This window comes from Apodemus sylvaticus, chromosome 4 (genome assembly GCF_947179515.1).
Source record: "Apodemus sylvaticus chromosome 4, mApoSyl1.1, whole genome shotgun sequence".
Taxonomy (NCBI): Eukaryota; Metazoa; Chordata; class Mammalia; order Rodentia; family Muridae; genus Apodemus; species Apodemus sylvaticus.
Window position 1 is genome coordinate 68,675,222 of NC_067475.1, and position 15,631 is coordinate 68,690,852.

At 45.4% G+C, this 15,631-nt stretch overlaps 1 protein-coding gene across 5 annotated transcripts in view; it reads left to right on the forward strand.

Moving 5' to 3' along the window:
- Gabpb2 (GA binding protein transcription factor subunit beta 2) overlaps nucleotides 1-15,080 on the forward strand; it is a 28,606-nt gene extending 13,526 nt beyond the window's left edge. For all 5 annotated transcript variants that reach the window (XM_052179804.1, XM_052179803.1, XM_052179800.1 and 2 more), the window contains 6 exons: nucleotides 183-350; nucleotides 1,068-1,262; nucleotides 5,003-5,153; nucleotides 10,678-10,863; nucleotides 11,875-12,005; nucleotides 12,154-15,080. In XM_052179804.1, coding sequence (XP_052035764.1) covers nucleotides 183-350; nucleotides 1,068-1,262; nucleotides 5,003-5,153; nucleotides 10,678-10,863; nucleotides 11,875-12,005; nucleotides 12,154-12,453 — 1,131 coding nt within the window. In that variant the 3' untranslated portion in view covers nucleotides 12,454-15,080. The remainder of the gene's footprint in view (nucleotides 1-182; nucleotides 351-1,067; nucleotides 1,263-5,002; nucleotides 5,154-10,677; nucleotides 10,864-11,874; nucleotides 12,006-12,153) is intronic.
- Nucleotides 15,081-15,631: the final 551 nt, after the last annotated feature.

The window sequence follows — 15,631 nt, forward strand, 5'->3', positions numbered from 1 at the left end:
CACAGTTCTCTGCGGCCCCGGTGTGTTAACTCTAAAATGCTAACAGTTTTCAATCTATCTGCCCAGGAAGATTCTTTCTCCAAGGATGAATACTATAGGATTCATTTCTTGTTCATATATCTCTACCCAGAAATGGTACAGTTCTTCACATGGTAGAACTCAACAATGTTCTCTTCCCACAGCTTGGAACGTCACCGCTCCACCTTGCAGCCCAGTATGGTCACTATTCCACGGCAGAAGTGCTCCTTCGAGCCGGCGTTAGCAGGGACGCCCGGACCAAAGTGGACAGGACCCCTTTGCATATGGCTGCAGCTGACGGACATGCTCACATCGTGGAACTGCTTGTTCGGGTAAAGCAAGATTAATGGCGGGAGCCGGGCGGTGGTGGTGCAGGCCTTTAATCCCAGCACTCAGGAGGCAGAGGCAGGCAGATCTCTATGAGTTTGAGGCCAGCCTGGTCTACAGAGCGAGTTCCAGGACAGCCAGGACTACACAGAGAAAGCCTGTCTTGAAAAACAAAACAAACAAAAAGACCAGTGGTCGGATTCTGCCGTAGGACAGACAGGTGTTTCTCTACCTCCCACTGTTTTTAAATAGTGGTAGGAACGTTGTCTGGAAAGACTTAGTGTACGTGGTTACTGGGTTGCAAATTTATCTATTTATTTATTATTTTACTCATGGAAACCGTGTTTCAGGAGTCATCATGGAGATGATTTTGTTTCCTGATTTTTTTTTTAAAGGCTAAACAGATTTTATTGATTTTTCTTTGTTCCTTTTCTGTAGGTGTTTTCTGTATGTATGCCTATTTTTTTTAGGCCCTACTCAGCTTTCTGCTAATAAATGCAACAAAATCTGTTCCTTCCCCTTCCTCAGCCATCTGTGAGAATTTCCCAGTGATGTCCTTAGCAGACCCACGCATTGAAAGCAGAGAGTCCCAGCATTCAGGAGGCCTGAGACATGCTTCTCCCTTAATGGTCCCTAAGTGAGAACTAACATTAAATGTCTCTGTGTAAATCCGTGTGCTACTGGGATCCTATACGTATTGAACAGTTGCTTTCTCACGACAGAGTGGTGCGGACGTGAACGCCAAGGACATGCTGCAGATGACAGCTCTGCACTGGGCCACAGAGCACCATCACCGAGATGTTGTTGAGTTACTTATCAAATATGGAGCCGACGTCCATGCTTTTAGCAAATTCGATAAGTCTGCCTTTGACATAGCACTGGAGAAAAACAATACTGAGATTTTGGTCATGCTTCAGGTATGTCCCTTTATCTTCCCCAAAGTATGCTAATTTATAGATTATTTTGAGGGAGCTGAATTAAAACAGAATTTCCCCCATTTTATCAAATTTTAGCTTGTCTTGCTCATGTGACTCTGTATTGGTACCTCTCTCATTATTTTTTTTTTTTAGTTGAGACAGGATCAAGTAGCCCAGGGTTATCTCAGATTTTGAGTGTAGTTAACGATGACTTGTGATCTTCCTGCCTCGCATATGCTGGAGTTATAGTCATGTGCGGTCTACCATGCCTGGCCTTTGTTTTGAGACAGAGTCTTACTAGAAAGCCAGAGCTAAAGCTTGCCTCTCAAGTAGGTGTGCGCTTAGGGTCTGTTGTTTGTTGTTTGTTTTAAAAATAGGATTCTATAAAGTCCTGAACCATTCAGTGATTAGAACACAATGTTTTGGAACTACTTAGGTGGCGACATGGCCGGGCAGAAGTCCTCAGACCTGTTCTGGTTCTGAGAGCGGCCCAAGTTTCAGACAGCTCACAGTCCAGACATCTCCCTCTCTCATCCTCCTGCTCAGAGTCTCCTCCGCCAAAACTCTTTGCTCCCTTTGCTGTTAGCGGGGCCCTCGAAAATCTTTCAGGTGTCTGTTCTTCTCTGATATGTGGGCTTTTGCTTACCTCCTGTATGCACCAAAGGCTGCCCAGCCTTCTTCCTTTTGGAGCAGACGTTCTGATTTAGAGAGAGGGAATGTTACAAATCAGAGGAATATGGCTTAGAATTCATGCACATATGTGCCCTGGAACACTAGTGCACAACACACACAACAAATAAATTATAATTAAAAATATTTTAAACCAGCTGTGGGAACATGTGCTTATAATTTGACTGCTGGGGAAGCAGGACAGAGAGCTCCCTGGGGCTTGCTAGCCACCACACCTGCCTGCTTGATGAACTGCAAGCCAGCGAGAGACCCTTCCTCAGCAAAACAGGGTAAGGAGCATCCGAGGAACGACACTCAGGCTGTCTTCTGGCTGCACAGGCACACACATTCGTCTTCTCTCTCTTTCTCTCTCTCTCTCTCTCTCTCTCTCTCTCTCTCTCTCTCACACACACACACACACACACACACACACACACACACAGTAAATCACTCTAGGCAATGTGGCACATGTCTATAGCATCCCACCATTGGAGGTGGAGGTACAAGGATTAGAAATTCAAACTCACTGGGTGGTGGTAGCACATGCCTTGATCTAGGCATGTGCTCCCTAGGCACTAGGGAGTCAGAGGCAGATGAAGCTCTGAGTTCAAGACCAACCTGGTCTATAGAGTAAATTCCAGGACAGCCAGAGCTACACAGAAAAACCCTGTCTCAAAAAATAAAGACAAAACCAAATTAAATTTAGGGGCTAGCGAGATGACTTAGTAAGCACACTTAGTAAGGACACTCACTGCCAAGCCTGATGGCGAGGTCATTCCCTGGACATAAGTGCTAGAAAGTGAGAGCTCACAGTGACAGAATCATACCGTGTGTGGAGACTCGGCTAAAACTCAGAGATCTGCCTGTGTCTGCCTCCTGAGTGCTGGGATTAAAGCATGTGTCACCACGCTTGACTCTGTATGTTTTTAGTTGGTGTCTAAAATAATAATAATCCAGCCTTATAATAATAAGTAAATAAATTTAAGAGTGAAAAAAATTTAATCAGGTCAGGAAACTGGCTCAGGAAAAGGTACTTGCCAAGCGTAGTGACCTAGGTTTGCTTTTCTGGATCCACATGGTAGAAGGAGAGAAACTGACTCACACCAATTGTTTTCTGCGCCCCACATGCATAACCCCTCCACACACACACACACACACACACACACACAAAGAAGAAAAAAATCCATGCTAGAAAAAGTGCAAACAAAAAACAGATATGTAAAAGAACAGGAAGTGGTTTTTTTAAAAAAAAAAAAAAAGTAGTAGTAGTTATGTGTAGACAAGGAGCAATGGACCTGGAGCTGGGAGCGCAGGGCTTGACAGGTGGGCTGGGTCTCATGAGAGCTTACATAGCTAGTGACATGCAGCCAGAGAGATGGAAGTTCTGTGGGCAGTGGGAACATAGTAGAAGCTTGCTTTGTTTTTTTTGTTTGTTTGTTTTTGTTTTTTTTGGTTTTTTTACTCACTCTGTAGACCAGGCTGGCCTTGAACTCAGAAATCCCCCTGCTTCTGCCTCGCAGGCAATCCTTACAGGTGTGCGCCACCACCACCACTACCACCGCAACTTGCTTTGTTTTGTTTTGCATTTTTTTAGACTAGTCTCTCTGTGTAGCCCTGGTTTCCCTAGATTAGTTTTGTAGACACAGGTGTCCTTAAATTTACCTAGATCCGGGCGGTGGTGGCGCACACCTGTAATCCCAGCACTCTGGGAGGCAGAGGCAGGCAGATTTCTGAGTTCGAGGCCAGCCTGGTCTACAGAGTGAGTTCCAGGACAGCCAGGGCTATACAGAGAAACCCTGTCTCGAAAAAACAAAAAACAAAAACAACAACAACAAAAAAAAATTTACTTAGATCCACCTTCCGAGTATTGGGATTAAAGCTGTGTACCACCACTCAAGACTGAAGTGGGGGTTTTTTGTTTGTTTGTCTTTTTTGGGGGGGGGGGGGAGGAGGACTTGAAGGACGCTCTCACTGGGTGTTTCTGTTTCATGTGGTACTTGCTCTGAAGCCCATGCTGGCCTCAAACTCAAGGTGATCCTGTCTCAGTTTCTAGAGTGCTGGGATTACATGTTTGAATCAGCACATCTGGATTTAGAATATGTATGATTGTTTATAAAGGTAACCGGAGACGGAACACTGGATGGAGAAGACAACACTAAGTGGATATGATTGCTTTCATCAGGCTAGGCAAGCCTGCCTGTGAGCTTCCACCAAGGAAGTTGCTGGAGGTTAGAAATAGCAGACTGAAGAAAGGATTTAACAGTATCCGGAAAATGAATAATCTGTTTCAATTGAAGTTCTTAGTCAAGGGGATAATTACATATGAAAAATAGCTGCTTGTGCATTTTCGGGGTTTGTTTGTTTTTCATGACAGCTGGTTTCCAGAGACTGGTTCTTCTCCTCAACTTCGAGTTATTGTTCAAAGCCCTTTTAGAACTGGACTTTTTTTTTGATAGTTATCATCAAACTATCAAATGTAGAAAACTTCTGAAAGTAAAAATAAAAGATAAGCATCTTTTACCAAATTGAGCAGACATCCTTGGAAGCCAGAGTGTAGCATATGGAACTAGACTTCAAAATCTGCTACTCATTTATCTGCTTGTTATATGTTCTCTTAGGAATTTCTTCAGTGGCACAATGGAACATGTTGTAGGATAAAGCTCTAGAGAGTATTTTGCTCTGCAGGGATCTCCTGCTAGCATCTTGTCTTGTAGATAATTGATCACAGAATATTAGTGCTACAAATTACTTTTACTCTATACAGACCAGTTCCTTCCCTTCTCTTTTTTCAAGTTAAAATGCAGAGGAGTTAAGTGGCACATGTAGAAGGCTCTGTGACTAACAAACCTGTGCTTTTCCAAGGAGAAACAAGCTTGGGGAAGCGAGCTAACATTGAGTCGCTTCAGCTTGAGAAAAGCTGTCGTGTTAATGAGAACCTTTAGCCGCCTGGACATTATATGCCTGACTAGTTTCTGCTTGATGGAGCTTGGGAGGGTGGGGCTGTGTTGTTCAGTGACTTTATGACTAAAGTTAAGTGTACTGACTTTGAAATAACCTGCTTTGTTTGGCAGGAAGCAATGCAGAATCAGGTGAACACTAACCCCGAGAGAGCCAACCCAGTGGCTAACCCTGTGACTGTGACTGCTCCGTTCATCTTCACCTCTGGAGAGGTCGTTAACCTCGCTAGTTTTGTTTCTTCAGCCAACACCAAAGCAACCTCAGGTAGAGTTCTGATAATGAGGCTTAAAAATGAGCAGAATCCTTGTTTCCTAGACATAAATGGATATTCTGATACCCACTCTGATAAAAAATATTCCCCCAAAATGCTGGGATTAAAGCTCTGAGATAAAACACTTGCTGTGTGTAGAAGGCCCTAGACCATCTCTAGCACCAGAAAAAGGCCCTAGACTTGTAGGGAGCCGTTTGCCCGGCTCAGTTCTGGAGTGCTGGGACCATAGGTATTGCCAATCCTTCATCCAGCTTCAAAACTTGAGGCTGTTAAGCATGTGTGCCCTGCAAGTCTGTCCTTTTCTGTCATTATCTGCCGATGGGCAGTGCAGTGATCCTCAGCCCAGGAGCAGCACCGTCTTCCCCCTCGGCACGCCCACCTGTGAGGGGGCATGCCCTGTCAGCCTGCTGCCAAGGGGGGCTGCACAGTGGCCTTGGGACAGTTGACATCACGTTCTGCTAGGCACTGGCAAGAACAAATAAATAAGGGAAATGTAGTAGGCTGTGCCAAGCACATTGAATTAATCTATTGTCGTCAAATTTTTTTAAGCCTTAAAGGACATTTTTAAGAAACGTTCACATTGATTTTGTGGAGGGAGTGGCACACGTGTACTGAAACACGTGTGGAGTCAGGGCAGGTCTAGGAGGCAGGCTCTCCTCCGCCCTATGCCCTCTCCTTCGCCCTGTGCGGTTCCTCACAGGGAGCAAGCTAGGCTGTGAGCACCACCGCTACCTGCTGAACCATCTCAGCCTTAAGAGAATTTTTTTTTTATTTGGATTTGGTTTTTCCGAGACAGGGTTTCTCTGTGTAGCTGTGGCTGTCCTGGAACTCCCTCTGTAGACCAGGCTGGCCTCAAACTCAGAAATCCGCCTGCCTCTGCCTCCCAGAGTGCTGGGATTACAGGCGTGCGCCACCACCGCCTGGCACCTTAAGAGAATTTTAACATCACGATTGGATAAATGCATTTGAATTAGGGAGCACAGTGAGGATGGGGTAAAGGCAGAGGGTGCAGATGTGGTTCCCTTTGCCTCTCCTTCCCACTGGACCTCATTTTCCCTTTGTAGTGGATTTGGTGACCCCATACCTTAGCATTGCAGGTCAAATCCCACCTGCCCCTCAGGACTGGCCATACTCGCAGCCCTCATTGGGATCTCAGCCCCCTCTCCAGATCACTCAGAGCCTCAGCTTGGTGGTCCATCTGCCGAGTGAATTACACTTTCTTTTGTCTTTAATTCTCCAGCACTTTTAAATTATATGAAATACCAAAGAACTGTGCCAGGCATGGTGACACACACTTTAATCCCAGTAATTGGGAGGCAGAAGCTGTCAAATCTCTGTGAGTTTAAGGACAACCCAGTGTACGGAGAGTGTTCCAGGATAGCCAGGGCTACACAGAGAAACCCATCTCAGAAAGGAAGGAAGGAGGAAGAAGAAAGAGAGAAAGAAAGAGAGAGAGAGGAAAGAATGGAAGGAAGGAAGAAAGAGGAAAAAGTAAACTATTGAACTCCACAATCTGGTTCCTGCCACTTCTCGTGGTTAGACCACGTGTGCTAAGCTTGCCTGGGAATATAGTTCTGGCATTGGAGTTGGGCATACATGCTGCAGAACACCCTCTGATAACTAAAACCGGAAGTTTTCAAGGGCCAGCAATGTGGCTCAGCAGGTAAGTGCTCCCACCAAACCTAACAACCAGGGAACTCACATACAATGAGAACCAATTCCCATACATCATTATGGCCTCTGGGTGCACTACACACTCATAAAGTAAAAAATTAAAAAAAAAAAATTAAGTCAAGTACATAGCCAGTGAAGAAGTTAGTTTATGAAGAAAAATATTTGGAATTCATATAGCTAGGGGCAGATAATTGGAGGAAGTACTCTCCTATAAACCCAGAAGGGTCTGATTGCCTGCTTTTTCATTAATGATAGCCAACTGTTGTGACACTTTGGCATATTTTTTTACTATATTATATATATTTACTATATGATTCCACCCTAATTCCTTCCAACCCCCTACACTAGGTAGGAGAGAAAGAAGTTAGAGGGGAAAAGGGACATAGATCTCTTTTGACTACTTCCTGATGATTGGGGACATTGGGATCCTTGGGGGCAAGTCCAGTCTTCATTGTAAGGACATCTCCAGCTCAGTCTTCATGGTCAGGACATCTCCAGCTCCTTCCTTCTCATCAAGCCACAACAGCAGCAACTGGAAGCAGCCGCTGCCGTAGGCCCTCCCCGTGCTCTCTCATTTACCCAGTCCTCAGAATTAAACTATCTGCATCTGGCAAAATTATACCGCACTAGTGCACGAGGCAAATCACAATCACCTGTGAAGCAGCCTCTTACCCAACACCTGGGATTACAACAAACAGGCATCCACATCACATAACGGGGTTTTTAAAGAAACCAAAACTCTCCCTACACTAATGTCATTCTTGCATTAACATTTGGGAGATGAGAACTTTCCTTTACCACCAGCATTTTTCTTATGTTTCATATACAAGTGTTTGTTTGCTTGCGTGCCTACAAACTGTGTGTGCCAATGAGGCCAGAAGAGGGTGCAGATCTTCTGGAACTGGAGTTACAGTGGTTATGATCAGCCACCATGTGGATAGTGAGAACTGAACCCAGGTCTTTTCTAAGAGTAGCCAGTGCTCTTAATCGCTGAGCCATCTCTCCAGCCCCACTAGCCATTTTTCTTACTAACTCTGAAGGTTGTAGTGACCTTTTTAAGAATTCTGGAATTTTGGTTCCTTTAAAACCACGGGGGATGGGGGAGATACTGTAAGAATGTGCTTTCATTCTAATCGTAGGTGTGAGGTGGTGGGCTGCGTAGGACTGAGCAGAGCCGCTGACCAGGATTTAATGCTTTGTGATCTAGCGGAAGTGTGGTTTGCCAGCTGCAGATAGTTTCTGCAATTGCATGACATTTGGAATTCTGGGGACTTTTCATAAATGCCCTGAGAGGGGAGGTTAGTTGCAGTTTGTTAGTAGCTGTGGTCAAAGAAGAATGATTTTCCTCTTTTTGTGTGTGTGTGTGTTTTGTTTTTTGTTTTTTTCAAGATAGGGTTTCTCTGTATAGCCCTGGCTGTCCTGGAACTCACTCTGTAGAACAGCTGGCTGGCCTCGAACTCAGAAATCTGCTTGCCTCTGCCTCCCAGAGTGCTGGGATTACAGGCGTGTGCCACCACCACCCAGCCCTTATTTCTTTCCTATCTAGTGTTAGGGAATAAAATGTGTGGTGTGTGTGGTGTGTGTGGTGTGTGTGTGTGTGTGTGTGTGTGTGTGTGAGAAAGGGTGGAGAAAAGAACCTGAAAATAGCAAAGACTGGCTACAAAAGGTAATTTCTCAGGTTGGGAGTAGTGATGCACACCTTTGAATACAATTCTCAGGAGAAAGATGCAGGCAGATCTCTAAACTCTGTGAGTTTGAGGCCAGCCTGGTCTACATAGTGAGTTCTAGAACTACATAGACCCTGTCTCAAAAAAAAAAAAAAAAAAAAACAGAAAACTTTTGTACTTGGGTCTGTCCAAGCCAGTGGTGCGGCAGACTTTTAGGAGACTGCTGAGCTCGTTCTTACTGGTTTGCTTTGCCCCTGGTTTGGGGTAAATCACTTACATTCTCCAGGTCGTTAATGTCCTCGTCTGGCATGGAGGTGGTTTTAGATTTCTCCCATAACATTCAACAACAGGATCATTTGATTGTTTGAGTTGGTGTCTGTGAATTGGGGTCTCGTAGCTCTCAATTCCTGATTCCCTTGCCTCTACCTTCAAGTACAGCAGCTACAGGTGCACAGACCACACATGATTTATTCATTTCTGTGAGGTGCAGATTGTTTATTTTCATTGAGTTTCCTTGCTGTGTCTCTTATGGATGGACTGACCAGTGCCACTGATTCAGAGTTCTCTGTGACTTTCAGACTGTGACTCCTGTGACAAAGGTGCTCAGGAGTGGCGCAGGACACGCCTGTGTCGGTTACTGACAGCCGAGGTCAGCCATCACTCACATGGGTCAGACTCTCAGGAGTGTGCCTGGAGCCCAGAGCCCTCTGTAGTTAGCTCTCATTGTGATTGTGTGTCCGCTGGGGAAAGCCGCCTTCTATGCAGCCTCTCTGTTAAACTTTTTTTTTTAAAGGTTTTATGTAAGTACACTGTAGCTGTCTTCAGACACTCCAGAAGAGGGAGTCAGATCCCGTTACGGATGGTTGTGAGCCATCATGTGGTTGCTGGAATTTGAACTCAGGACCTTCAGAAGAGCAGTCAGTGCTCTTAACCACTGAGCCATCTCTCCAGCTCTCTGTTAAACTTTTAACCCTTTGATTATTTACTGTAATGTTTATTCACTATTAAATGTACCATATTCTTAAATCATCTATACTAATTTAGTTTTTTTTCAAGTTTTATAGATGTATTTAGACTTTCAAGATATTACCTAAAAAAGAATTCTAAGATCTTGAGGAGATGCAGCCTGTCATATACTATAGGGAAAATCCCAGTGGTCATTAAAGCTGATGACACTGGCCCCAAACAGGAAATCTGACAGATACACACATAGGCTAGGATGCAGCTCGGATGAGTCCAGACCTAGCTTTCACAAGGTCTTGGGTGTCTTCACCAAGACCATGTAAATCAGGTATGGTGGCTCACACCTGTAATTTTAGCACTTGGGTGATAGAAGCAGGAGGATCATCCTTAGCTATGTAGTGACTTTCAGGCCAGCCTGGACTACATGAGACCCTATCTCCACTGCTCCTAAAAAGTATATGTATAGCTTAGTTTTCTTTGAGACAAGGTCTTATGTAGCCCAGGCTGACCTCAAACTCCATATGTAGCTTGGAATTTGAAATCCCCTGCCTTTGCCTCCTAAATAAAAGGATTATAAGGATTATAGTTATACCTGGCAAGTTTAAGCGTATTTGAAGTAACATTTCAAAATGTATTCATGCATAGGACTTCTCTCTCTCTCTCTCTTTCTCTCTCTCTCTCTCTCTCTCTCTCTTCTCTCCTCCCTCTCTCTCTCTCCCTCCCTCTCTCTCTCTCTCTCAAGAGTTTGTTTCTTGGAACAGAATTTCACTACATAGCACAGGCTAGCCTACAACTCATGGTGGTTCTCCCAGATTACTGTCTGGGTGCTGTGATTACAGGTGTGCTGCCACACTGAGCCCTGGAACCTGTCTTTATTGAGCACTGTTAACATTTAGGACAGTTTTAGAAAACACTGGTCTAATGAATTCCCTGTGCTCTTTCCCCTGACTTATTTATAAAAGCTTTTCTGAACAGTTATTGTTGCTCAGTCCTATAATCCTGGCATTTAGGAGGCTGAGGCAGGTTGAGCAGCCTGGGTACAGAGCAAGGCTCTGTCTTAGAAACTCAACCAATTTTTTTTTCTTTTTCAAAAATACTTTAAATCATATTTCAAAGAGGATGATAGAGGATGATGTATTCTTCAAAGAGAAACTTAATTCTCATTTTTTTAAAAATAAGCTTGATGTTTTGAATTCACTTTTGTTATCTCTAGCTAATTTAGAAGAAATCGAAGATGGAAATTCTCTTGACTCCTCGATCCAGCAAGTGGTGGGAAGTGGAGGCCAGAGGGTCATCACCATAGTGACTGATGGAGTCCCTCTGGGTAACATCCAAACTTCAATCCCTACTGGAGGCATTGGCCAGCCATTTATTGTAACTATGCAAGACGGACAGCCCGGTGAGTTATACCCAATAGACAACTGCTTAGAGGTATTTTAGATCTGCCATATTCCCCTGAAAAGGAACAATAAGACAGATTGCAGGAGTCAGGGAGAGCCAGGAGAGGAGAGAACAAAGAAGCTGGAGAAGAAACAGGCATCAGCCCCTCCCCCAGGCTACGTTAGTTTCCTCAGGAGCTACAGTTTGTGAGTGGAAGTAAGTGCTCTTATCCACGTGTGTGCATGCCCGTGGGATCAGCACAGGGAAGGATGGGCCCCCTGGGGCTACACCGGAAACTTCTCAAAAACCAGGTCAGAAGACACAGTAGACACTGGGCAGTTAGGTGATTAGCACCAGGGAGGCAGAGGGAAGAGTATAGCTGCAAGTTCCGGGCTAGCCTGATCTACATAGTGAGTTTAGGGTCAACCAGGGCTGCAGAGTCAAAAAGATCTCACAAGACAGGCTGAGGATGCACTCAGTGTGTAGAGTACTTGTGTACCCTGCAAGAGAGAACCTCCACAGGTCAGGGAGAAAAGCTTCAGAAGGAGCCTAGCTTTCCCAACCCCCAGCCTCTAGAAAGTGGATTCTGTGAGGAACACAGGCATCTGTGGCCTACTGTAGGCACAGTTCTGGCAGGTGACTAAAGGACGGTACCTACTGGGTGTGCTGTGGACTTGTACAGGGAAGATGATCGAGGTCTAGAGGTCACTGCTGCAGACCAGGCTGAGCTCGAGTTGAGAGACGTGCCTGCGTCCGCCCGGAGCTCTGGGACACTCAAGACATTAAAGAGATACCACAGACAGTATATTGGGGGAATGTGGTGTGACTGGAGATTAGAGACACTAAAGAGAGATCGTAGAAAGCATGTGAGAGGGCATGAGGTGTGGGTTGGTGGTAGAACACTTGTCTGCCTTACAAGAATCCGTGCCCAATATATACTATTAAATTCACTTTTCTCTACTTAAAATCAAACAAGCCTTCTGTGTATATTGTGTGCTCATTTTCTCCCATTGGTGTGCTTTGCTTGTAGTTCTAACTGTGCCTGCTGGTCAGGTTGCAGAGGAGACAATAATTGAAGAGGAAGAAGAGGAAGAAGAGACATTGCCATTGGTGAAGAGGCCGAGGATGGCAGAGATGGCAAACAGTGCTGAGGAAATGAAGGTACTGGATGAATTCTCACCAGTGGGCGGAGAAGGAGGGAAGCGGGTGCCATGGTGATCAGGGCTAAAGCCCTCTTTATTTTTCTGTCTTCCATCTGGGAAGTCCACATGCAGGGACTCTTACTGTGGTGCCGCCGATTGCTTTACAGGAAGGCAGTGAAAGGGAGCTACTGCAGCAGCAGCTCCAGGAGGCCAACCGCAGGGCCCAGGAGTACAGGCACCAGCTCCTCAGGAAAGAGCAGGAGGCAGAGCAGTATCGGCTCAGGCTGGAGGCCATGGCGAGGCAGCAGCCCAACGGCGTTGATTTCACCGTGGTTGAGGAGGTAGCTGAAGTGGATGCTGTAGTGATGACAGAAGGAGACGAGGTAGAAAGAACGGCACAAGTGATGAAGTCAGGAAGGACCACGGAGCCTCACACCAGCATTTCCATGGAAACTGTTTCATCCTAACTCTACGGCCACAGCGTGTGCTCGCTCATCTTATTCTTTGTAAGAAGAAAGTACAGACCGCAAGTACTGTGTACACATGAGACTGTCCTTCAGGTAACAAGGGCAAGGCTCACAGCCTGGGCCTGGGGAGGCTGCGTGTGCAGCTGGAAAACTCAGAGCCACTTTAGGGGCATCTGAGGGACCAAAGGACCAGGACCAAATCTCTCGGCTCCTATCATTGCTTTAACAGGGCCCTGGGCATTGTGGGTTGATTTTTTTTTTAAATAGTTCGCTTTATATCAAAAGATTTTAAGATAATACTTGTAATGCACATACACCAAGAGCCTTTAATAATTATCTCTGAAAATTTTCAAGTGACTTAAAAATTTGCCTTAGATTTATGAAACTGATGAGGTTGTAGGAAGCACCTCCTGAGGAACAGTGAAGGATGCCGTCCATTTCCAGAGGAGCAGGCACCCAAGTTCTCCCCGATTAACTTGCTGAGAGGAAGTCTCTGAGCCAGGCACACAGCACACACCTGCGGGGCCAGCACTCGGGAAGCCGCAGCAGAGCGCTTTCTGAGGTCAGCTTGAGCTAAGAGGCCTTCACAGACGGGGCCAGCTATGGTGGAGCATGCCTTCAGTCCCAGCACTCGGGAAGTAGACACAGGCAGGCCTCTGTTGAGTTTAAGACCGTGTGTCTACATACCAAGTTCCAGGACAGCCAAGGCTCCACAGTGAGACCCTGTCTCCAAAAAAAGCAGAGCAAGCTGGAGTGGAGTGCTGGGTCCGGAGCACTGCTTCCTTTCCGGAGAGCCTGGGTTCCATTCTAGCCCCGAATCCAGCTGCTCACAGTTACATGTGGCTCCAGCTCCCAGGAATCCTGCCCTTCTCTGACATGTGCATAACCCACACATATACATTTATTATATAAATAAAATTTTTTAAATTAATAACAAAAAAAAATAAGTTAGTTGAATGCAGTGGTTCACACTTTGGGAACCTACAACAGGAAGATTGCTGTGAGTTTAAAGCCAGTTTGAATTCCACAGGTCAGCCTGGGCTACTGTGGGACCTTAATGCAAGAAAAACAATCAAGTGTCCTGGTGTGCACCTCTAATTCTAGTACTCAGGAGGTAGAGGCAGAAGAGTCTCTGTAAGTTTGAGGGCAGCCTAGTCATTAAAATAGGCATAGTGGTGCATCCTGTAATCCCAGCACTTGGGAGGTGAGGCAGAAGACCACTGTAAGTTAAAGGTCCACTTTGGCTTCAATAAGATCTTTCTCAAAAAATAACAACAAAAACCCAGACATGACCAGATAGAGTGGTGATAGCCTCCCATACCTGCACTTGGAGAGCAAAGGCAGGCTGGTCCTTGGGATTCTAACTAGCCTGGCCCACATGGTCAGTCCCAGGCTAGCAGGATTACTCTACCCTAACGAGGACTAGAAGGGAAACTAACCAACCCTGAGGATGTAGCTGTGGTAGGATGCAGTGCTCAGCTCAGTGTGCAGGGAAGCCCTGTGCGTATACAGTGAGGGTAGGGCAGTACAGGAGGACAAAGATGACGGCCATTGACCCCAGACTTAGCCCTGGAGAGAGGCTGTGCTGCCATGGGTAGTGCATGCAGAGCCACGCTGCCAGGCCCTGCTTCCAGGACACTATATGTTGTCTGGACTTTATAAAACTGCAGGCAGGAGGATCAGGTTCAAAGTTTTTTAAATTAATTTTCATTTGTTGCTATAACAGCATCTTGCTTCCAAACATCTATTTATATAAAATCAAGCTTAAAACTCTTTAAATTGCGGGGCGGTGGTGGCACACATCTTTAATCCCAGCACTCTGGGAGGCAGAGGCAGGCGAATTTCTGAGTTTGAGGCCAGTCTGGTCTACAGAGTGAGTTCCCGGACAGCCAGGGCTACACAGAGAAACCCTGTCTCAAAACACCAAAAAAAAAAAAAAAAAAAAAAAAAAAACTCTTTAAATTGTATAAAATTTGGCCAAATTTTCTATGTCACATGGGACACTGGTGCTTTCTGTAGCACTTAACATCCTGTCAAAAACAAAGGAGTGTGGCAGGGCATTGCTGCTTCTATTAGTGTGGCCATCGAGTCTGTGCCTACAGTGCTCAAGTGACAAAGGGCGGGTGTCACTGCCACAGTACAGCGCCACACACGGAGGCCTTTGCTGACCTCCCCTCCCTTACTCCATTCATTCTGTCTGCTCAGACACTTTTGAAATATTTTCAGTGCTAAGTTTTTGAGAAAGGGTTGGGGCAGCTCTCTCTCTCTCATCTGAAGTATGTGTGTTTGTGTAGCTGGACACAGTACTCATGCCTGCTAGCAGTCAGGAGCTACAGGGGGAGGTGGACATGAATTAAAGGCCAGCATGAATGACAGTGTGTGACCCTGTCTCAAAACTACAAAAGCAAGGCAGTTGAACATTGTGTCTCCTGCCTGTAATCCATCTCCACTCAGAGGGTCACTGGAGTCTCAAGATGAGACTTTTAGGCAACAGAGTGAGATCTACTCTAGGGTAGCATGGACCACAGAGACTATATATAGTCCAGGAGGAGAACTCTTGGATGTCGTTTTCTGGGGTCCTAGGTTCAATCCCCAGGACTGCAAAAACCAGTATTTAAACATTTTTTAAACAAGATGCAATAATGCACCTCTACAATCCCAGAACTGGGCAGGGGAGGCAAGAGGTCAGAGGCTAAGGGTCAGCCTTGGTGATTTCTCAAGTTTGAGGCTTGCTTACACCCTGTCTCCCCAACAAGGGAGAGTAATGAGAGCTCAGAGAGGGGGTGGGGGTGGGTAGCGGGTAACGTAGACTTGCTTGCTTTATTGCAAATTAGAAGAAATCAGAGGGATATGTGCCAAATACACATTTGAATGACTGTTGAGAACATGGTTTCCTGATTAGTGATCATGAGGAAAACATGCATTTTTAACCTGGGAAAAGCTTGGCAGTTAACATGGTTCTATTTACTTTGATTAGTGAAATAATTTGTTGCAGTGTTCCAGAGGTATAGAATCATTTTTGGTTCCAAATAGACTGAAAACATAATTCTCCAAATCACATTTAACAAAATTGACTATTAAAGGTTTATAGACAAAAATAGTCATTTTGAAATTAACCTTGACTGCTGGCACTGTGGCTTGGTCTGCCCACAGATCCAAGCATCTGGTTTATCTGGTA